General features: G+C 48.2%; 1 protein-coding gene across 1 annotated transcript in view; it reads left to right on the top strand.

Annotated features, from left to right (window-relative positions):
• The window catches only part of LARP4 (La ribonucleoprotein 4), a 615,863-nt gene that overhangs the window by 192,557 nt on the left and 399,801 nt on the right, over positions 1 to 23,505 (top strand). The window contains exon 7 of the mRNA XM_069653450.1: positions 17,688 to 17,798. Coding sequence (XP_069509551.1) covers positions 17,688 to 17,798 — 111 coding nt within the window. The remainder of the gene's footprint in view (positions 1 to 17,687; positions 17,799 to 23,505) is intronic.

Below are 23,505 nucleotides of genomic sequence, written 5' to 3'. Positions count from 1 at the left end.
GAGCATGGACAACCACCTGCGGATAGGCATGCCCTGCTGTCCTCAAGCGCCTCAGGTCACCACCACAGATTTGTCCTTAGAGGGCTGGGGAGCTACCTTGGGCAGTCAGTGTCCATGGTCTAGTCAGGAGCAGACAGCCCACATCAACTGGCTCGAGTTGATGGCCATCTGGCTCGCTCTCAAAGCTTTACTTCCGATCAGCGGCAAGGCTATCCTCAAACAGACTGCTCCACCAGCATGTATTGAATCAACAAGCAGAGTGTGCCAGGTCTCCTCCCCTTTGCACTCTAGCAGTTCACATTTGCTAGTGGGCTCTGGAAAACAGCATCCACCTACCGGGGTCGTCCAACCTGGAAGCGGACAGGCTCAGCCGGTAGGGTGCGGACCACTACAAATGGCAGTTGGACGAACAGGTTTTTCAGATCTTCAACAAGTGGGCTCATCCTCGGGTGGATCTCATCGCCACCCGGTCCAATAGGAGGTGCAGGGACTGGGCTGGGGCTCTTTGGGCGGCATGATGCAGTTAGTGGGACAATAAATGCTTATGCCTTCCCTTCCCCTGGTCCACAGGTAATCTGCAAGATTAGGGAGGCCCACCACCTCCATATCATCATGATGGCTCTGTGCTGGCCAGCAAGTCAATGGTTTTCGAACTACTCAGCCTGTCGGATCAGGCCCTGATGCACCTTCTGCTGTGCCCAGCACTCTTACTCTCTCAGCACCCTGCGCCCCAGAAGTTAGCCCTTACAACGTAGTTCTTGAGCAAGTCACACTGAGGCATCTGCATCTGTCACAAGCTAACCTGGACATTCTACAGGGGGCAAGGAGCGATGCTACCAGAAGCCAGTACAAAAGCAAGTGGACCAGGTTTTGTCACTTGGCGGAATTCAAGGCGTTCAATCCGTTGACTTGCATGTTGGATGACGTCCTATCCTTCTCGGCACACCTCGCACACTCGGGGATGCAGGTAGACGCATGCCACACATTTAGCGGCATTTGGAGCCTACAGGAACTGTTATTTTCATCCTCTAATCCGGTGGTTAAGACCTGTGGAGGGCCTGACCAGGCTTTATCCGCCCATCAAGAAACCACACCCAGTGTGGGACGTCAACGTGGTCTTGGGCACCCTGGCACGTAAACCATTCGAACCTATGGCGTCTGCGGACATCAGGCTAGTCCCCATTAAGACAGCCCTCCTGGTGGGCCTTACCTCGGCACGCCAGATCAGTGTAATTGTTGGGGAGAATTCTCAGAAATAATTCTCTTCTGCCTGAGACCCCCAGCTCTTTTGCTGGACTGCAGAACTTTTTATCTTTCGTAATTTTAATGTGCTTCAAATTCTGTTTTTTTACTTTGGTGTCTGACAAACTCAATGGGCATCATCTTTACACTGTCACGCAGCACCTTCAGTGCAGTGACACAGGGAAGTCTTTAGATTTCCAAAAGGTTTAAATACCTTCTCTTGGTGAAACTGTTTCCAAGAGCAGTAAAGTGAATTTGACTTTACTTAAATTTGTAATTTTCTAGACCAGCACACTCTTACCATAGGGTGCTGGGGGGGGTTACTTAGTATTGCCTTTGTCTAGTTTCTCCTGTAACATTTTTGTTACCTTTTCTACAATTGACTGGTGGCAGTGGTTTACTTTTTACTACCATTGTGTGTTTTTAATGCGGGCTGCGTTCGCAGCTGCAGTCAGGCACCCATGGGTGCCCATTTTGTCAAAAAGGCCCCGGTCTTTTTTCACCATTTCTCATTGGAAAGGTCCTTCTTGAGATTTACTTTACGTGCCAAACCAAGTTTAGTCTTTGTTCGTTTTGCCGTTGGTGGGATTCACGAGTGAAGCCTGCCTCTGGCTCCAATATCTCTGGCAGGGGTAGGAAGTGAGGGAGATGCCTGATCCCTGTGCTTAATCTCCTTGGTTACAGGAATGCACCCAAAGGTGATTGGCCGGTCGGTTGTCCGACAAGGACAGCCACCCTGCTGTGATTGACAACTAGGCTGGAATGAATGTGAGAAACCTGCTTAAAAGGCTAGGCATTTTGGCTTGGGAGGCAGTCGACCACTGGACAAAGGAATCTGAAAAATAACTTGGAAGAGACGCCTGCTGCAACTCCTGGACTGTTGGTTTACCCAGTGAAGCCCTGCTGAAGCTCCTAATTCGCCTCTACTAGAAAGCCCTGCAAGGAGGACTTCTCCATTTGAGTTGGTGGGGCCAAGCAACTCTAAAGTAAACCCGTCTGGACATCATCTGGAAGCTGGTTGTATTGCTACTGCTGCAGGAACCCGAAGTGCCTGGGAGAGGAATACCAGATAGTGTGCGTTGCTTTTAAGTCAGTGCTAGGAAGATCATTGACTTCCCTGATGCAGGACTGACCAAGCATGAGCCCACCTCAACAGTGCTGGACCCCAGAAGCAAGGCAAGTCTGAAGTGGTATCCAAGAACCACAATGTTGCTATTTGCTGTCAGAAGCGAGGAGCTGGAACACTGCTCGGCAAGATTGTAGCAGTACCTTTAGGGTGCACTACAACTTCCTAGCAGTAGTGACCCATAGGTCTGTACTACACATTTATTACAAGGCCTTTGTAACTAAACACACAGTAAAAGAATCACAGCAATCCTACAAAACCAACACCATCAATACAAAATATATACAAGACCATTGGTTTCTAAAGGGTTAAAGGCACGAAATATGTTCACAACCTAGAGGGGAAGGAAAATAGGCAGTGCATATAGTTTTTAGTCCCCTTCAACATAAAACACACCTAACTAAGAGGCAGTCCAAACCCTAAGAAGAGGGGAGCCTTTATGCTCAATAGTACATGTAGTGCAGGCACACGTGGTTGATGGGGAGGGGGGGGCATAGGGGGGAGTTCTCAAGCAGCTCAGGAAGGTGGGTGAGGCGATGAAGAATAGATTCCCACTATTCGAGGAGGGCCTCCACTAGAAGGCAAAGGTGATTCAAAGGTTCAGGAATAGGTTGCTAGTTTGCACTAGGAAAGGAGGGACCCCCATGGGTCACTCGTGTGTAAAAACAGATGGCGGTGCTAGGGGCCACTGGTTAAGGTTAGGGTTACTCACCGGCCCCAGGTGCTCTCCGGACCAAACTTTGCCAGTTGGATCCACTGCGGCTGCAGGTTCAAATGCAACAAAAAGGACGTCTCTGCGGCTTTCAGTTCCGGCGATAGTGATGATTCCCAAATGGGACCGTGGCGATTTCTCTGCTCCTGATGGATGTATCGGACCAGTTTCACTGCAGCAGGCTTCAGGGGCAAGAGGGTCACAAATGCAGCACACCTGCAAAGATTGTTGCCGCGGCTGGGCAACACGGTAACCATGTTTACTCCGGTTCGGCGCACTCGTCTCACTTCAGACCTGGGAATAGCAAGTGTTTGAAATTTGGTGTGTGGGTGCCGGGGACACAGAGCTAGCAGTATACCAAGTTTCGCGGGCCTCCTCGAAGCGATGGCAGAGACAGCGCAAAGGTCCTGCGTATGCTGGTCAGCCCACTGCTTGACCCAGGGACACTTCCGAGAAGGCTTACTTGCAGGTTTTGTTGAAGGTGCCGAGAATAGTTGGTCCCACTTTTCTAATGGGTCAAAGCATCTTCGCAGACCTTCTAGGATGACCAGATGCAGAGGGGTCCCAAGGGACGACAGCAGGCTCAGGGCGCCAAACCTTCCAGCGGTTCCTCTATTTGGCTTCTTAGTTTCAGGATACTTGGATCATATCCTTCGTTCAGTGAGAACTCCAGAGGTCGACATGGTATGGGTGCATTTGGCCTCCTTTTATCCAAAATTCCCTTCGCTCCAAAACGGAGGGGACCCAATGGGAGACCTGCTCACACACTCCATACGTGGACCAATCACAGACCACGGTGGTACCAGGCATTCACAGCACTTCTGGCACTCAGGATGTGTATTGGGGACAGGCACCCCAGCCCACATCCCAGAGGCGCGCACACACAACGCATGCAGAAGCCCGCAGGAAACTGCTTGACCAAATAAGGACTGACCCGGGTCGGCTCGACCTGGGTAAGGCAAAAGGGCAAGATGGCCAAAGGACAGGACAAAGAACCTTGTGGCATAGCCATTTTGGAGCCAGATGACCTATTAATGCCAAACGCGGTAAGCTTGGTTAAAACGGCAGGAAAGGGTTCAAATTACATGAAAAGATAAGCTGCCACCAGTCCTGTCCATGACACATCTCCTACGAGAGTATCTAGGGTCTTTTGCAAATGACTGACCCAAGTGCACTGTAAGGTACTTTGTGCACCTGTTACATGTTGCAGAAAAGGTGCAACATTGGAAAAAGGACTAATGGAAACAGTCTCCCAGTACTGACTGTCTTAAGGGCAGGTCAGTTCCCCATAAAAAGTGAGCGAAAGCCCAGTGGAGTGCAGCAGAAGAATGTGCTCTCCTGGCAAAGCCAGACTAAGATTTTTAAACGGCAGCAAAAAGTTTGGGGGGGGGGGTGGCAACTGGAGGGAAAATTACATATAAAATGATCTTTCCTAACACACCTCCCACCCCCTAATAAAATCGGTGTCATTAGGCAATGGTAATATTGTTGATGCATCAAAGGGGACTTGGGAGTGGCGCAGGTGGGCTGAGTCAGGGGAGCGCATGCTCCCAGGGTCATGCCCTGCATGTCTAAATTTAAAGGGAATATGATTTTTCTGGTAAAGGTTCCGGCTCACGGACATAACAGTATGGAGGAAAGGGGACTATGGACTAGGAGTAAGTTAGTCACTACGGTAAGTAACATCATTTTCAGCAACCCGTGGATTCTACCCATAGTCTCCACGGGCTTCAGTCTTCCTCTCTTTGCTGCTAACATGTTCTCCTCTTCGTCATTTTGGGCCTCCGGTGCTTCTACGGGGAGGTCCTTTCGCTCTTGGAGACATTGATATTTTATTTCTAACGCGCTCATACACAAGTGTTTCAGAGCGCAACAAGGCAAGGGGGAACAGGGGAGAACAAAAACAATGATCTTACTAGGCCCAGTGACATTGAGAACGTGCAAGTGCAGGGTAGAGGGAGAAGGGGGAGAAGTGCATGGAAGGGGGAACAGAAGGAGAGTGCGGAGCGAGAAGGAAAAAACAAAATAATAAATAAAAAGGCAACAAACAATGGGAGTGCAACCAGCAAGTGCTGGGTTTATGGCAGCAGGCCATGTAGGTCTGAAAGTGCAGGAAGAAAAGGGGAGGGCTGTATGGATACAGATACAGACCCCAGTGCCGGGGGTGGCCCGGAGGCAGTGCGTGGGAGGGTGGCAAGATGAGCAGGTACCTGGGGCCCGAAGGACAGAGGGTGGCCAGGTGCATGGTGCCGAGGGAGAGTAGAATCAACAGGGGAGAGGGGAGGAGAAGGCAGAAGCAAAGAGGAAGGTTTTGAGGTGCTTCCGGAACCAGAGATGGTTCTCAAGTTTTAGAGTGGCAGGGAGGCTGTTCCAGAGGGAGGCCCCAGCCGAAGACGGATCTACCCCAGCTCGTTTCTTTGAGAAACGATTGATCCTGAGGGAGTTAGAGGGTAAAGGAGCGGAGTGCTCGAGATGGGAGGTATTTGCAGAGGGATAGCTTAAGGTATGTTCGACCCAGGCCCCAGAAAGCCTTGTGGACAATGCAGAGGGTTTTGAATTTAATCCTTGCATCCATTGGGAGCCAATGGAGAGATTTCAGAGCTGGAGAGATACGATCCCAGGACTTGAGGCCAAGGACAAGTCTCGCAGTCCTGTTCTGGATAAGTTGTAAACGGCGGAGAGTAGAGGCAGGTAGATTAAGAGGCTGTTGCAATAGTCCAACTTGGAGAGAACCAGAACTTGGGAGACAGTGAGCTTCTGGGGGAATGAGAGGAAAGGAAGAATACCTCTGAGGAGGTGCAGTAGGATGTTTGACTTTTTTGATACATCAGCGATGTGGGCGGAGGAGAGTGTGGAATCAAAGGTGACACCAAGGTTCTTGGCCTCGCAGGTGGGGATAGGAGGGAGGGTCCAGGGAGGCCGGGCAGAGTGAGCGGAAAGGAAGGTGATGGTGTGCCAATGAGGAGGATCTCTGTCTTGCTGGCATTAAGACAAATATCTTGGCGGCACACCAATCTTGGATGGCAGTTAGGCAATCAGTGATGAGAGGGGTGGAGGAGGTGGCCGAGGGCAGCCTGAAAATGAGTTGTCGTCTGCGTAGCACTGGAAATTTGAGCAGAAAATAGCAATATAGCAGGCGAGAGTTGCCAGGTATTGGTTGAAAAGCCAGGGCGAGGTTAGACACCTGTCTAACACAGCTGATGGGAAGGACCCAAGTTCAACCTGGTAGGGTCGATCAGAGGAAAGAGGTCAACCAGGCCAGAGCCTGATCAGTGATGCCCAAGTTATCCTGGAGACGGTTGAGCAGGATGGTATGGTTGACCGTGTCGAAGGCAGAGGAGAGATCAAGTAGGATGAGAACAGAGGGAATGCTAAAGTCAAGGTTGGAAAGCAGATCTTCATGGATGTTCAGGAGAGCAGTTTCCGTGCTTCTGCCAGATCTGAAGCGAGACTGATGGTCATGGAGACAGCCAACAGAATCAGAATGAAGGTTTAGCTGATGGCCAGCTTTTCAAGGAGTTTGCATAAGAAGGGGTAATGGAAATTGGGTGATAGTTGGCCGGACAAGAGGGATCCGCTGTGGGTTTCTTGAGAGGATGCACAAGGGAGTGCTTAAGAGGGGAGGGGGAAGGATCCTGAGGCAAAGGAGTGATTGCCGAATTCGGCAAGGGCTGGAGCGAGGGTATCAATGTGATCCTTGAGAGTTTTAGAGGAACAGGGATGAACCTGTTTTTTGATGAGGCCTTCATAGATCGGACTTGTCTAGCGACCTCATCAGGGGAGAAGAGAGCAAAGGAAAAGGCGGGTGTGGGGTGGCTGGAGGAGGGTCAGTGAGTACCGACAGGGGGGGGAGAGGAAAGGGGGTGGAGGAGAGTGTGGACAGGAGGTCCTGGGTTTTGAGATAGTTTGAGGCCAGTGCATTGCAAAGAGCCTGAGAGTCAAGGGGAGGGGTAGAGACTGCAGCAGGGTCCGCCAGCTCCTTAGAGGTCGGCCGAGATGTTAGATGCCGCAGAGACACGGGCTTGAATGTGGACTCTCTTCTTAGTACGGACAGAGACGGTATTGCCTTTGGAGAAGGCGACAGGCCAGTTTGTCAGAGGATGACCTTGAATCCCTCAATTTTTCTCTACGTTTAAGTGTAGCTAGGTTGGAGTCATACCAGGAATTGCACTTGGCTTTGGACTTCAGGCGGATCCTCATGACGGGGGCAAGAACATCAAGAGTATCAGAAATAGAAGAATGGAGAGAAGACAGGGCTGTCTGGGTGTGAATCAGCCAGAGGAAGAGTGGGTGGGGAGAAGGTGGAAGCAAAAGCCTCGACTGACACACGCTTCATGGGCCGGATGTCCAGGAAGGTAGGTGGCAGTATTGGGTTAGGCTTGGGGGGGGGGGAAGAGAGAGATGAGGTGAGCTAGTGGTCACTCCAGGAGAGGGGTGGAGAGAGGGGGAGGCTAGAGGAGATCAAGACATCGTGTGTGCCCTGCAGAGTGCGTTGGGCCAGAGGGGAGGATGGAGAGGGAATCGCAGATGTCGCGAAAGAGGGACGGAGAATCAAAGTGAATCTTGAGGTCACCAAGGAGGAGTTGTTGAGTGGTTGAGGCCAGGAGAGAGGAGAGTTCAGCCCACTCATAGAGAAGGTGATTTGACCAGGGGGCCGGTAGAGAGTGGCAACAGTAAGAGAGTGGCTAGGAGAGATTGAGAGCCTGCAGATGAGGCATTCGAAAGAGTAGATCTGAGTGGGAATTATAGTGGCAGGAATCCACTCAGGAAAGATCAAGGGTACACCCCCCCTCCAGGGCGAGTGGATCTGGGTGCGGAGAGGATCTTGTAGCCATCAGGGGTGTCAAAGCTCGTGACAGAGCTGGCCGTGAACCATGTTTCTGTAAAACCAAGGACGTCAAGGTCAAGTTCTTCAAGGAGGTGGCAGATGTCAGGGGTGTTTGACAGCATAGTGAGAGTTGAGTGGCAAGATGAAGGTTGCCGGCTTTAAAGACCTTCCGGGGAGTGGTACAAATCAGAGGTACGCCCTGTGGAGTTGTGGAGGGAGCCAGAAGATAGGCAGAGGAGGGAAGGTTGGGCAAGATAGCCCAGGAATGAGGAGGGGACAGCCGGAGAAGAAAGGAAGTTGAAGAGGCGAGGGAAACACCTATTGAAGAGGAGATTGGCCTGGGGACCTTGGACCATGACAATGCCATTTAGGTAGACGTTAAGGATGACTGGAGGAGTCAAAAGAAGCCATGAGGCCTTCCCAGCGAGTGCCACCATTTATGGGAGAGGAGGAGACAGGACAGAGCACAGATCATATGGGGGGGGGGGGGTGGGGTCCATAGATCAGGTGAAGGAACAACAAAGAGGATGTCGGTGAGGGTCTGTCTGGAAGAGGCACTGGTATAGGTATCAGCAATGGGGAGACCAGGGTTGGAGGCCAAGATATCCTTTTTAAACTTCTTTCCAGACTTAGTGAGAAGGGAAGGATAGTTGATCGAGAAGCAGTTGGAATAGATGGGAGAAACGGACAGCGCCATGAGTATGAATAGAGGATGCAGGGGGGGGAGAAAGCAAGTGAAGCACTATGGAACAGTCACTGGGCTAGCAGGATTACAATCAATGGGCAAAGTTAAATGCAAAATACACCCAAGTTTGACTTTCAGGATAGATGAAGGTCCTGTAGTCGAGGAGAGAAGTGGGAGTCAGATGGTAAGGGTGAGTACAGACACGACTACAATTTGAGAATATAACCAGGAGAGCTGAAGGAGTGCCAGCAGAGTAGTTAGTACAAAGGAAGTCAGAAAGGAGGGACTAACCATGGCAGAATGTGTTGTAAAGGGCATGGTAGTCCAATAGTCCAGGGGTAGCAGCCTCAGGGAGGGTTTGGCTGTGGCAGAAATATCATGTAGCAGCCTGTAAAGCAGACATGGGAAGCTGACGGGAGCCTTTGTGGGGGCCTTGGTGTACTGGGTCGGCTCCCGCCTCCCGGTTGCTGCTATTGGTCTATGGCGACCTCTGCAACCAATGGGAGGGAGAGACCAGTGCAGGCCCAGTGGAGCTTAGGCAAAGGGACAATGAGCAGCCATCTTGGAGGCAGGAAAGAAACAATGGGCTCCAATGAGAGAGAGGCAGAAATAGAGTGGAAACCAGGGTTTTTGGAAGAAAATGAGCCAGGCGAGGGCTCTCCAGGTAGTTGGTGCTTTGCCAGCAAGGTATTTTTCCAATTTAGAGCAAAAAATGCTGAGCGCGACGCATCAGGCGCAAAACACACCAAAAATGGAGCGCTTACCCATTGAGAGGTGCTGCTTGTGCTGGAGTTCTTTGTAAAGCAGCAGGAGGTCTTCTAAATCAAAAACGAGGGCTCCAAAGGTGCAGAGGATCGAAGGAGAAATGAATGCAGGGCCTCCTTTGGGCCTCGGTGCATTGGGCAGGCTCCCGCCTCCCGGTTGCTACTATTGGTCTATGGCGACCTCTGCAACCAATGGGAGGGGGCGACCAGTGCATGCCCAGTGGAGCTTAGGCAAAGGGAAAATGAGCAGCCATCTTGGAGGCAGGAAAGAAACAATGGGCCCCAATGAGGGAGAGGCAGAAATAGAGTGAGTGGAAACCAGATGCTTGTTAGGGAGAATCTACATTTCTTTGCCAATTTCTTTTAACCTTGGAGATCCATAGCTCTTTTGCTGGATGGACTCTGGCATTCTAACTTTTACTCTAGAGTGGGACTTTTTCCCTACTCAATGTGTTTTTCTGAATAGGAGTTTTGGTTTCTTGCTGTTTAATGGTGTCTGGTAAACTCCATAGGCATCTGCTTTTTGCATGGTGACACACAGCACCTTGCATGCAGTGCCACTGAGGTACCTTGGACTTCTCTTAATGTTTAAATATATTTTCTCGGATGAGCTACTGTTCCCAAGAATAGTAAGATGACTTACTCTTTCTTTTGTGGGTCCAGCACACACCACCCTATGTGGAGTACTAGGGGGGGGGGGGGGGTTATATAGTAACTCATTGTAAGAACACGCTGGACAGCTTGTGCTTTTGCAAAGAAAAGTAGTCTTTTATTGACACAAAATAAAATTGGATTGTCAGCTGACCGTGTTCCCCGGGCACTTGTCCTTCGGTCTTCGGTACAAGCCCGTTAATAAGGATGTTACGATCTTCATGGCTATGGGCCTTACACTCATTATACCACTTCTCTTGTAACGTTTGGTTACTCTAACTTGAATGGCTGGTGGCAGTGGTTTCTTTCTTACTACCTTGGTGCCATGTATCTGCAGGCTCAACCCTCAGCTGCAGTACAGCACCTACAGGTGAAAATGTTTCTAAAAAAAGCCTCCTGCCCCCCCACCCAATTTCTTGCCAGTTCTTTATGGGCCTTCACTCTGTTTGAATAGGGTTTGTGTACTTTGTACATTTTGCCTTTTGCAGGCTTCAGCCCTGAAGCCCGCCCACGCTCCAGTGTGTCTGGAAAGGCAGGAAGTCGACGGGTGTCCTGAAACTTCCCTGTCCTTGGACTCTAGGTGTGCCTGAGTGAAACCAGTTCTGATTGGCCAGCTGTCTGTCCTCCCGGCAGCCACACTGCTGGGTGATAGTCGGCCCTAGGGCTGTGAAGGAATGCGAACTTGCATAAAATGCGAGGTTTTTGGAACTAGAGGCAGTCGACCACTGGAGGCTGACATCCGATGAAAATGTGAAGATGCCAGCAGGGGACGGCTTTCTCCCTTGGGCTGGTGGGACCAACTGTTCTTGAGACAATCTACATTTTGGTGTAAACCCCGACTTGAGCTTCTGTGATTTTATACTGAACTACCATTTTAAAACCTTGTTCTACGAAGAATGCATTAGATCTTTGAACTGGCCCATCGACTTTGGCTGTACGAGCTCTTCTGAACCTATTGGCTTTGGCAGTCCGTGTTCCTTCCAGGTTTTGTTTAACACTATTGCTGGGATAAGACTGCCTACACCCCCCTCTTTGATAGTATAACTGTTTTACTACTTGCAAAGTATGTTCTGAACTGACTTCAACTCTCCCCCCCCCCCCCCCCCCCCTTGAAATTCAAAATTGTAATGGTGATAACCAGTGATAATACTGACATGAAATGACGTTGGCATGTTGGAATGTTTAGCACAAGAAAGATTTACTTACCTTTTGCTTTTGTAGAACTGAATTTTAACTTTTATATGTCCATCATTGAAGCTTTTTAATGATTGTCTGATTATACTTGTGTATATGTATATGTAAATGCATATTTATACTATAACTTTAAGTGTCTCGAAGAGTTTACGTGGATACCTTCATTGTACAGCTTTTCAGTTCACGTTACCCCTCTTAAGATCAGCCTGGCTGCTCAGTCACACTATCAATTTGTCTAGTTCAGGCCTGGATTAAAAGGCAGGTAACCTACTACCAAGAGATGAGTGTTGTAAAGTCCCACACCAGTTGGACTAGCCACATTTGTACCCAACAATGCAGGCGATGGAACCAGTTCATCTAGTAGACGGGGGTTTCCATTTCTATTGCAGGATTTGTGCTGTACCCGAGAACGTCCATGCTGGCCTGGGGGGTAGTCCTGGACCAGTCATTTCTAAATGTCTTTACCGCTGGAACGCTTCAAGATGGGAACTCCTGCGCACATAGCAGTCTGTTTGCTGGGGATTGGATGTGTTCCCTGAACATCGAGAATGCGTACCTGCATGTGCCCATCTATCAACCGCATCGGAGGTTTCTGTGGTTGGCGATTGTCACACCACTTTTAGTGCAAGGTGCTGCCCTTTGGCCTGTACTTGGCCCCTCGTGTTTTCACAAAGTTGAATAACGCAGTGGTGGGCTTTGACCGCTTAGAGGGGCATCATTTATGCTCTTATTTGGACAACTGGCTGAGGGCGGGGTCACCCGAAAGGGTGATGCACTTCTGCTAGAGATTATCGGCCATCCTTCATTAGCTGGGGTTTTCCCTCAACCAGAGGAAATCATTAATGCCTGTCTCAGGAACTGGTCTTCCTACCGCTGCATTGGAACACTACAGTTCAGCGGGTTTTCCCACACCTGAGATGCGTATGACAACTTTCTGGTCAACTGTCACCTCATCATGGTGGTTCCAGCACATTCTGGGCCCTATGGCCTCTGGAGTGCTCACTGTACAGCACGCTCCCCTTAAGATGAGACTTCGCCAGCTCCACCTGGCGGCCAATTGGGATCAGGAGACAGGGTCTCAGTCGGACAGGATCCCAATACCACCACTCCTGCTGCCTGAACTTTGCTGATGGAGAGCAATGTCACAGTGGAAGCCCCCTTCACCTGTCCGCAGCCTACCCTGGTGACTGACCCCTCCCTCACAAGTTGGGGGCTACTCTGGAGGGCAGTGAGATTCATGCATCCTGGTCCAGGATGGAAGCCCTCTTGCAGATCGTTCTGCTCAAGATCAGGTCAGTGGGCCTGGCCCTCAAGGCTGTGCCCCTCATCAGGGACTGATCTGTTCTGGTCCAGACGGGCAATTCAACTGAAATGTTTTACCTGAGCAAGCAGGGTGGTACCCCTGCCCCCCACCCCCATCTCGCCGCCTCTGCATAGAGGCAGTTTCAATCTGGGAATGGGCCCTGACAGAGGGTTTTGGATCGCAGCAGTCCACCTTCTGGGGGACAGCAATGCAAAAGCAGACCAGTTGATTTGCGGGAGTCTCACCTATGAGTGGGAGTTGCACAAAGACTACTTGTTGTCCCTGTTCCAGGTTTGAAGGAGGGGGCGGGGGGGGGGGGTTTGGTTCGCGGACATGGATTTGTTTGCATCCCCCAGGAAGCAAAGTGTTCTGGAATGCTTCGTGGACAGGTCTGGGGGTCACTGGGAAACACCTTCCAGATCTTTTGGCACAGCTGCAGGTGTTGTGCCTTCCCGCTCACCTTCTGCTCAAACGGACCCTCTGCAGGTTCCAAGACTTTGTGGTTTGCAGCCTCATCTTGGTGACCCCACCCCCCACCCCCCACTGGCCTTCACGACCCTGGTTTTTGGATCTGCTGCAGTTGTGATCCCAGAGTACCATTCATCTCCCAATCCGCAACAGGGGCTTCGTGACACAGTAAGGTGGGTGTTAGGCAAGATTGTGTGCAGTATCCATTGGAAGACTATAGCAACCATGACCTCCTGGCAATAGGAAGCCAACCTTTGGTTTAAGTCTGTACTACACTGGTTGGTAGTGTGGCTGAGCAGCCAGGCTTATCTCAAGAGGGGACAATGTGAGCAGTAATGTGACAGTTTCACAGTACAGTTATTGAAATAAACACTTACACTCAAGGTTTTGTGATTAAACAATTTAAGTCAAAGGCGCAAAACAAGTAACAATTGTAATACACTTCAAAACTGTTTCTCTAAATCAGACGGTACCCATTGGGGATGGCATACAGACTTCCTACACCTTCAGGTGACTTAAATAGCTAGCACACTGTGGACATTGATTTATCACTGGTACATTTAGAGCAATATTGAGTTTGGTGTGCCAAAAATAGAATAGAGGAATCATTCATAAACTGGTAAGTACTTTTTAAAACCTTCCAATGCAAAGTAAATTCACCCTTTCCTGGGGGGAAAAGTCAAAAGCACACAGTCAGTGGTAAAGAAGAGTCTCTCAGGAAGCCAGGACAGTGAATGTTACTTCAACAAAGTCTAGGGGAGCTGAAGATATTCTTTGCAGGTAAGTCTGTCTTGCACAATGTTTTTAGAATAGTTTGTAGCAATAAGATTCGCTTGAAGGGCCACAAGCTTGGAGGCTTTTGAGGGGCAAAGCTGCAAGCAATTCTGCAATGGCAACCAAGACACCTCTCAACTGAGAACAATATCAAAAAACAAATGAGCAAGGTCAGGTCAATCTCTGCTGAAGAGTAACCACTGCTACACCCTGAGTGGGTGACCCCTTGTGTGGGTGGTCACAGAATTCTCATGAAACTGTTCTTCTGCACAAAAGGGTTTTATTTTGAAGTGCAGTGGTGTAGTAATACACTGGTATTTTTCAGAAAACATAGGAGATTCACATTTGAGGACATACAAAGTGTAGTACCCAAGTACGAATGATCAAGTAGTCAATATTTGAGACATCTACTTGTACAGTTTGTTCATTCTCTATAGGTTCCTTGGGAAGGAAGCTTAGAGAATTCAGTGGAATCAAACAGGTGGGGGGCCCATAGAGTGGGCACAATCAAGAGTTGAACAACATGATACGTGTCAACACGACAGTTTTTCGGCCATTTTGCGTGGAGCTAGGTGAGCTCTAATGGTGTAGGCCTTCATCGGGACAGGAGTGTCTTTACGAGTGGAGGGTCCTATGTGGTCGAATCCGAGGAGCTTAGTGACTCAGATTAAGAGGTGGAAGGATCCACTTCTTTAGGATGCAGTCGTCATCTTGTCAACCGGCGCGGTCACGTCTATTGTCGGTGCATTCAGCTGCCAAGATCGTTGAAGCAGCAGTGTGATGTCGAGGATGCAAGAGGCTACACAACAAGAGGTAAGCCCTCTTAGGTTTATAGTACCTTTTGGTTAGAGGAAATGGTTCCAGCTGGCTTCTGTTACTGTGTGGTTCTGCAGATCCTGTTCCTGTGCCCCATTTGTGGGTACAAGAGGGAGGTCTTCTAGGGACTCCTGCAACACAATGGGAAGGTCGGCGGCAGCAAAGGTCAAACGTCAATTCAGCTGCACTTCACGGTTTCAGCTCCTCGCGCCTACAGCTAATAGCGACACCACGGTTTTCACATACGTCTTTAGACTTTACTCGCATCTGGGATCAGTACTCTGAGGTGGCTCAGGTTGGTCAGTCCTGCTCCAGGGAAGTCCAGAGGAACCTAAAAGCGAAACTTGATCTAGTGTTCCTCTCACTGGCACTTAGGTTCCAGCAGCAGTGGAAGTACAGCCAGCTGCGAGAGGATGTTCAGACGAGTTCACTTTGGGGTTGATTGGTCCCACCAATCCAAGGGGAGAAGTCGTCCTTGCATGGCTTCTCTAGTCGAAACTAATTCAGAGCTTCAGCACAGCAGCAGGGCTTCACCAGGCAATCCAATGGTACAGGAGTTGCAGCAGGCATCTCTTCCTAGTTGTTAGTTGGATTCCTTCGTCCAGTGGTCGAGACTGCCTCCCAAGCCAAAAAGCCTTGCCTTTTTATGCAGGTTTCTCACATTCACCCCAGCCTAGCTGTCATCACACAGGGTGGCTGTCCTCCAAGGACAGCCAGCCGGCGAATCGCCTTTGGGTGCATTCCTGTAACCAAGGGAATTTAGCACAGGGATTTTCGGGCACCTGTCACTTGCTGCCCCTGCCAGACCTACTGGAGCCAGAGGCGGGATTCACTTGTGAATCCCGCCAGAGACAAAACTAACCAAGGGACCAAACCTCATTTGGGGCCTATAGGACATTTCAAGAAGGACCTTTCCAACAAGAAATGGCAAAAAAGACTGGGGTCATTTTGACAAAATGGGCACCCATGGGTGCCTTACTACAGCTACTAACGCAGCCCGCGTTTAAAACGCACAATGGTAGTAAAAAGTAAACACCTGCCACCAGCCAGGTCCTTCAGTACCTATTGACATTGGCTAAGTCGGGGGCTGGCGCACGCCTCAAGGTGATTCTGGGGGCTATCTCCCACTACACCAGGTTTCCGTAACCGTCTTCTCTTTGGTTGCAGTGTCTATTGAAGGAATTCTTCAAAGGACTGTTCAATTCGTTCCTGCTGGTGAAGGCTCCTGCCCCGGCGTAGGAACTAGACGTAGTATTGACTAGGCTCATGGGGGGGGGGGGGGCCCATTCGAGCCGATGCATCAAGCTCTGCTCAAATTCCTGTCTTGGTAGACCGCCTTCGTTGTGGCCATCACCTCTGCCAGGAGAAGGTTGAAATCCAGACTCTGTCCTGCAAGCTGCCTTACTTCTCTTTCCACGCGACAAGGGTAGTACTTCGGGTGCACCCCTCCTTCATGGCCAAGGTTCTGTCGGAATTTCACCTCAACGATCCCTTGGTGTTGCCTGTTTCAGACGCCTTCATTGCTGGCTGAAAGGACTTTGCACTCGCTGGATGTGGCTCAAGCGCTGAAGTTTTGTGCCCTGCACAAAGAGTTTCCGGAAGACTTCTCAGCTTTTTGTGAACTTTGGCCCTGTGAAACATGGGACGGCCTTGTCCAAGGCTTCAATCTCCAGGTGGGCTCTCTGGCTGCATCACTAATTGTCACTGTTTGGCAAACCAACCGCTGCATGGCCGTCTGAGAGCCCATTCTACCTGAGCCATCGCTGCTACGACGGCGGTCCCCTCTGGTGTGCCCCTGCTGGACATGTGCAGGGCTGCTTTGTTGAGGTCTACACACAACTTCACGATTCTACTGCGTCAACAGGGATTCCAGGAAGGAGTCCAAAGTCGGCCAAGCAGTACTATGCAACCTGTTCGCTTGATGGTGAGCGTGGTAGGAGGTAAGAGTAATTGCTTCTGTTGAGCCTTGGCACCTCCCGTGGTTGTGGATGTATGCAATGGATGTATTCTTCATGAGCATGTGAATCCATGCCAGACCCCATGCTTGAGAAGGAACAAGTTCCTTAGCTGTAACTGTTCTCCAGCATGGGACTGGCATGAGAACCCTCCTTCCTGCGCCTCTTCTTGGTGATACTGCCACTTTACGTGCTAACAAATCTGAAGATGGCTGCCAGAGGAGAGGCTTGGGGAGAAGACTGCCATTGGATGGGGGACAGTATGATCGTGAGGACAGCGATTGGTTTATGGGAGAAATACAGTTTGTAAGAGAATCTGTTTATCTTTTACTGAGGATTCCCAGCCTGATGGCACGGAATATTCACGAGCATGTGAATGCGAGACCCATGCTGGAGAACAGGTGCAGGTAAGTAACTTGTTGCTTCTTTGTACCAAGCTACAGCCCTCGCTCCCTTCAAAGATGAGCGTGGCTGCTCTGCCTACATCACCAAATGTTCTCAGGTGTACAGCATTATACTACGAGTGGAGTTTTTGTACTGCTTCAGATAGGGTCTTATGAAGCCCTTAGTTGGCCTTTAGAAAAACTGTCCCTAGCACTCATCAACCATCATCCCACTGCATGCAGTACCTTTGGTCAAGTCCATGGTAGTTTTATATATAGCATTCCCACTCCACATACTGTATGGGCTACTAAGCCTTTTGCATATTTCCAGTGAATTTAATCTTCAGAGCCGAGGCTTCTTTGCTCAATCAGTTTTCACAATTTCCAATGAGTGAACTACTTTACCTTAAGTATTTAATCCTTTTCCTTCAACCAATCACACCATCACACCATCACACCATTACAATTTAAGTCACTAACCTGTTTATTGCATTAAGGGCTGCTGTTGGGGGAAACTAGGTTGGAGATGGTTTAGTTTCAATCTCTGAATCCCTTAAAATGTTCTTATCTGTAGCAAGCAGTGCCGAGTTTTGCACCCTGACTATTGCAGAAATGTTTTGAAAAGAACCATTAATTAGGAGCAGTTTTCAATATGTGGATTGATTCTAGTCCAGTGAATCAATTTAAGCGATTGACTATTGAGAAGGTTTGACTATTTTGACTTACCTGTGAAAGATTAACGTTTGAAACCAATTTTATTAACCGCTTCTTTTGTTTGTATTTCAGGATGTTAAGGCACTCTTTCAAAATGAAAATTGTCCAAAAGTGATAAATTGCGAGTTTGCACACAATAATAACTGGTATATCACATTCCAGTCTGACACTGATGCACAACAGGTAGATTAACAATTATTTGAAAAATGATTTTACTATATTCCTGTAAGGCTCTTTTCACTGAATAGTATGACTATCACAAACTAGCAATTTCCCTGGTTCTGGTTGCCTTCTAATCCCAGATCTCTGGCAAAGGACCTCTGTTTCACATTGGTTTTATTTGTAATAGTGAAAGATGCAAACAGTGTTTTTTCTTGGCTTTTTGTGTGCTTTCAGGAATGTTTAGTTTTATAGGATGTGGGGAGATTTCTAGACATGGAACGAGGCCTGCATTAGATATTGAGAAAGCACTCTATTCTACCTGTTGTAGCTTGCTTTCATTTTCTGTTCCCACTTTACTCAATTATTCTTTGGTTTGCTCATTTAAATCGAATGGCCAAATTGACAAATGATAGAACCTTCTTTGTTTCTTGATTTTTAATGTTTGATTTTGATGTGTGCGTAGCTATTGATAGTCGGTTTTTGTCCTACCATCTTTGTTGAAACATACTCTCTACCCATGTGTAGACTTTTTTACTTTAAAAAAAAATATATACAAATTATATAACAATGAACAATCCATCAAAGCATATTTACAAGAATCAGAACAATGTAACAACATGCAGAAATACAATAAATACATTTACAGAAAAAACTAGTACATATTCAAAGTCATCCCAAATCTTTGCATGTAATGAGTTTCCCTTGCCTCTTATAAATCACTTTCCATGTTTGTAAGACTGGTCATCCCATCAATCTAATCGTTGGGTGCAACCTGGGATTTCCAGCCCCTTAACACCATCTTTTTGGCCACTCCTGCTCCATGAAGCAATATTTTTTTTCTGAGACAAAGGTCCTCAATTAACTCGCCAACTCCCAAGATCATTGTTTTGAAATCAAATGCAACATCCAAATTCAAAACACGTAAACAGATGCAACACACGTCCTGCCAAAATCCCCTTACACTCACACAATCCCACAGCAAATGTTCTTAACTGCCCAATCCATTCCCACAACACCAGCACTCACTCATCTCCACCATAGCTCTCTTAAACAGTTGTTCCGGACTCCAAAACACTTCTTTAGTATCTTTCTGTCTCGAGTGTTCCTCCAAATTTAGAGAACATAGCTTAACATTAGCACACATCTCCAACCACATCTCTGGCGTAATCTCACACCCCCAATCTCCTGTCCCAATCCGCTCTCAATTCACAAGTCTCATTATAAGCAGACACAATTCGATTGTATATCGTGCTAGCAATTGAACCACATCCTGGCTCCCTCTTCTTAAGAGATACATTATTGCACCCCCTTGATCTGCCACATCACTTATACATCTTTTCAATTTTCTAAAATCCTCAGCTTGGACATTTACAATGTTACATTTCTCACATAACTTTCACCAATCCACTCACCATCCTTAATGACATCTCCAATCCAGTATATACCACTCAGAAACTACTCCGGCCAGAATATTCTTTCGCCCAACAGCTATCGACGGATTCAGCCAAATGGAAGCATGAGTGGTTTTCAAAGCATTCGACCCCACCAATTCATGTATATTTTTCCAAGTCTCTCTCAAAAAGACTGTCATTGGCATTTTGCCTACAAGACCTGTTCGTGGCCGTGAGAATCGCCCTAGGAGGCAGCGGGCCCAATAAACTTGCCTCCGCGATAGCCCATTTATCTGGTGATTCCTTCAAAAAGGGTACAATAACATGACTAGAGAAAGCCAAATGATACGCTTTGAAATTAGGGACACCCACTCCTCCTTTTTCTACAGGCCACTGAAGTTTCCACAACTTTAGCCGTGGCGGTTTGTTGTCCCAGAGAAAGGACTGTAACAAACCATCAATTTTCTTCCCAAAAAATTGACTAATTTTCACTGGAAGCATACCTAGAATGTAATTAACTCTCGGAGCAGCATTCATTTTTAGAGCATTCACCTTGCCCCAAAGGGATTAATGAAATTACTACACAGCTCATTCATATTTATTCCTGCCATGTCATCCACCAATGGGTTCAGCCAAACACCCAGGTATTTCAGTTTGCTGTCACACCATTGGAAACCCAGTCTAGTAATCAAACTCTTATCACAGTATCCAGATATTGGTAGCGCCTCAGATTTGGTCCAATTCACCTGGTACCCTGCAACATCATGAAACCTGTTTAATACATTTAACAAGGCAGGTAGTGACACTTCCAAATTCCGTAACAATAGTAGCAGATCGTCCGCATATAACCACAATTTATGCTCAACTCCATGAAAGTTTAGACCTCGGACTTCCATGTCACATCTCGAGGGTATTGCCAAAGGTTCCATGGCCAAAACAAATATAAGAGGAGACAGAGGACTCCCCTGTCTAGTACCCCTCTGCAACTCAAAAGAATCGGGAAGTTGGCCATTGGTTCCGACCTTGGCTGTCGGACATGCATATAACGGGGAAATCCAGGAAATAAAGTCCTCTCCCAAGTTCATAGCACGTAAGATCGAAAAAAACTTCCAGTCAACTCAATGAAATGCCTTTTCCACGTCGAACACTGCTACATCATCTTCCAAGCTACGGGCATGTGTCATCAACAAATTTCTAAGATTACTAGATGTCCTACGTCCTTGAACAAAACCTGACTGAGTGCACCAGCTTCACTAATAAAGGATCCAAGCGCAAGGCTAACCACTTTGCCAGTATTTTGTTGTCCGTATTTATTTAGCTGATGGGATGATAGCTAGAAGTCACGCTGCTATCTTTACCTTTCTCAAGAAAAACTGATATAGTTGCATGGTTGGTAGAAAACGGAAGACCAACCTCCCTAGACTCCGTATACATATCCCGCAAAAGCTCCACTGCTGAATCAGGTGGTAATTTATAAAACTCAGCAGGCAAACCATCAGGCCCAGGAGACTTGCCCGAGTTTAGCTTTCCAATTGCAGATCTCAATTCATCAACAGTCGCTCCAGTACTCAAAATCGATTTTTCTAAATCTACTCTAGGAATTGCTAATGCCAACTTTTTACATTGGAGGGAACTCCATAGTTTAACTCTTATGTATGTATTTGGTTGCTTGTGAATCTGCTTAGAATCACATGCTGTGCGTATAATACGAAATCTCGTGGTAACCGCAGGGTAGTGCATCTTGTCTTTGCTTTGAGGACTGCCATGAGGAAGGATATGGCAGGAGAAACCACGGTGGTAGCACCTTTAGGGGCTGGTTGATTCTGAGTAAGTAGTTTGACAATGACTGTAATCCGTTTTTGGCATGCTTTATGCACTCTTTAGGAGTGGTGAGTTTTTTCTAATATACATTTAAAAAAATAATTGATTTAATCAATTATGTATCTATATTTTTTGGTGAGCACTGTGTGCTAATCTGGTGTCTCTCGTGTTTCTTTTGGCTTGTGAGCCTGTTTGTTCTGAACTGCATCCAAAGGGTGCAGTCTGTGGGGTGTAGTCCTTAGTTTGTCTGGCCTTTTCAGTCCCACCCTGCCACTCCAACCCGCCCACCACCCGGGATTGGTGCGTCCACCTGGTCATAACTGACCTTCCCAGAGCATCCCTCTGCCCGGCAGCCCCCCCGGCTAAGGGCCCCGAGGCAAAGCGCGGCTTCTACAGTAGCGGCTACAAGGCGTGTCTACAGGTGTCCACATGGGAAGCAAAGGAAGCCAGCAGCCAACAGACACCAACAAAACTAAGTGTGGCATGTGTGGGGTGTAGAGCAATTACTCAACTCAAGAAAGCCCTCGCCACTCTTCCTTACCTCTCTAATGTAAACTGCCAGACTCACACCATGCACACCTAGAGAGATTTGACCACCAAGCTAAATCCATTCAAGGCTGGACTGTAAATGCTGTTCTGTATAACATACTTACCAATGTTAACTTGTGCCACTCCCAGAGACAATGATGAAGATTAGCCAGCTTCACACTAAGACAGGTGCAACAATGTTACCAAGAGCCACGGTTAGATGGAATCATGTGAAAATAGCATACGCCACACTTAGGTAGATTTGTGAATGATTGAATGTGCCTCATCTAGATAAAATTATGATTGGTAGCATATAGCTCACTTAGTTGGAATTGTCAATGTCATGTCCCACACTTCGATGGAATTGTGAATGATAGCATGAACCACACTTAACTAGTGCCAGACCTATACAGAAATGTTAAGATTAGCCCGCGTCATCTTTAGACAGGTATAACAATGTTAGCATGCGCCACACTTAAATGGAATTCTTAATGCTAGCTTGCGTCACATCTAGGTGGGATTATGAATATTAGCATGTACCACACTTCGATGGCATTCTTAACTTTAGCCTGCGTCACATCTAAATAGAAATGTGATGTTAGCATGTGCCACACTGGATGAAACTGTGAATGATAAGTGCAACACTTGATTGGAATCGTGATCACTAGCCTGCCTCACATCTAGACAGAATATTGAAAATTAGCAACGATGGAATAGTGAATGATAGCAAACATCAGACATAGACATAACTGCAAGGACAGCAATGCCAACTAACCAATCCACTAACAATTTCATCCCTCTGCATACACTTCTCAAACTCTAACCAAACACAACAGCAAAACAAACCCCACATAGACTTGCACAACAGCACACGACTACAGACCGTAAAACACCCCAAGCCCAGCTGACGGACCCAACGGGCTGAGGCTGCCATCAGCACATCACTGCTCTCTTGAACGTTCCAGCTTATTCCCACTAACTCACCCCTCCTACCTCTTTCAGAGCCACTAGAGCGCCAGGGGACCACTCCGGTGGTGATAGTGCATGGTACAAATATCCTTTAATATTAACATTGAAGGGGACGTTGACATGGGCATGCCTATACACTATCCCTCATGTGTAGTGTTCCCAAAATCCCTCACGAGGCAAGGTCCCTCAGATTGTTTTTTTCCGCCCAGCTAGCTGGTTGCCTTATGCAGAGCTCTTAAATTGCAAAAATAAATTTGTGAGGGGATGAGGGGAGGTGATTGGGAGGGGGGGGGGAAGGGGAAGGGGACGGGGTGAGGGGAGAAGGGGACGGGGTGAGGGGAGAAGGGGAGGGGGAGAATATTTCATTCTCCACTCTTTGCAGTCGCTATGGACAGGACTCCTATACATTTTACCCTTCTTGTAAGGGCAAGTACCACTGGAAGGACACACTGGAGGTGCAAGAAGTGTCCATCGATCATCACAAGGCTTCCTGTTGGTCTTGTCAGCTCTTGTGGCCTAAGATCAAGGAGCGTTGAGTTAAACGATGGGCGGCCTACGCCATGATGCAGGCAGAGGGTAGCTCCCCTGCCGCCACAGGCGCTAGGAGTAAAGCGATAGCCATGGCTACGATACAGATGCCATCAACCTTTCAGCGGAGCGATCACGCTCAGAACAGTCCGTCCACAGCAGGCAGAAAGATAGTTCTGCTATGGGGAGTGTGCATCCCGTTGACAGGGACGCACCTGCTACTGTAGGGCAAGCACATAACCCCCAGTACCGCCTCGACAGATTCGTTGGGACGGTCTAAGGCACCAATGGGTATGCCAAGCTCCTTGATGGCACCAGCTGATCCGCGTGGTTGGCAGCCCTCCCTGCAACTGTGTAACCGGCATGCATCTGGGCACTCCAGACAAGGGCACCAAAAGTCACAAGGCTGTCGACACCTTATGTTAAAGGTATTTTTACCGTGCACCGTCACCAACGGAATTGGTCCCCAGGTGCTCTGGTGGATCTTTAAA

The sequence above is a fragment of the Ambystoma mexicanum genome, chromosome 3q (genome assembly GCF_040938575.1).
Source record: "Ambystoma mexicanum isolate Mex_15411 chromosome 3q, UKY_AmexF1_1, whole genome shotgun sequence".
Taxonomy (NCBI): domain Eukaryota; kingdom Metazoa; phylum Chordata; class Amphibia; order Caudata; family Ambystomatidae; genus Ambystoma; species Ambystoma mexicanum.
This window is presented reverse-complemented; position numbering and strand designations above follow the sequence as displayed.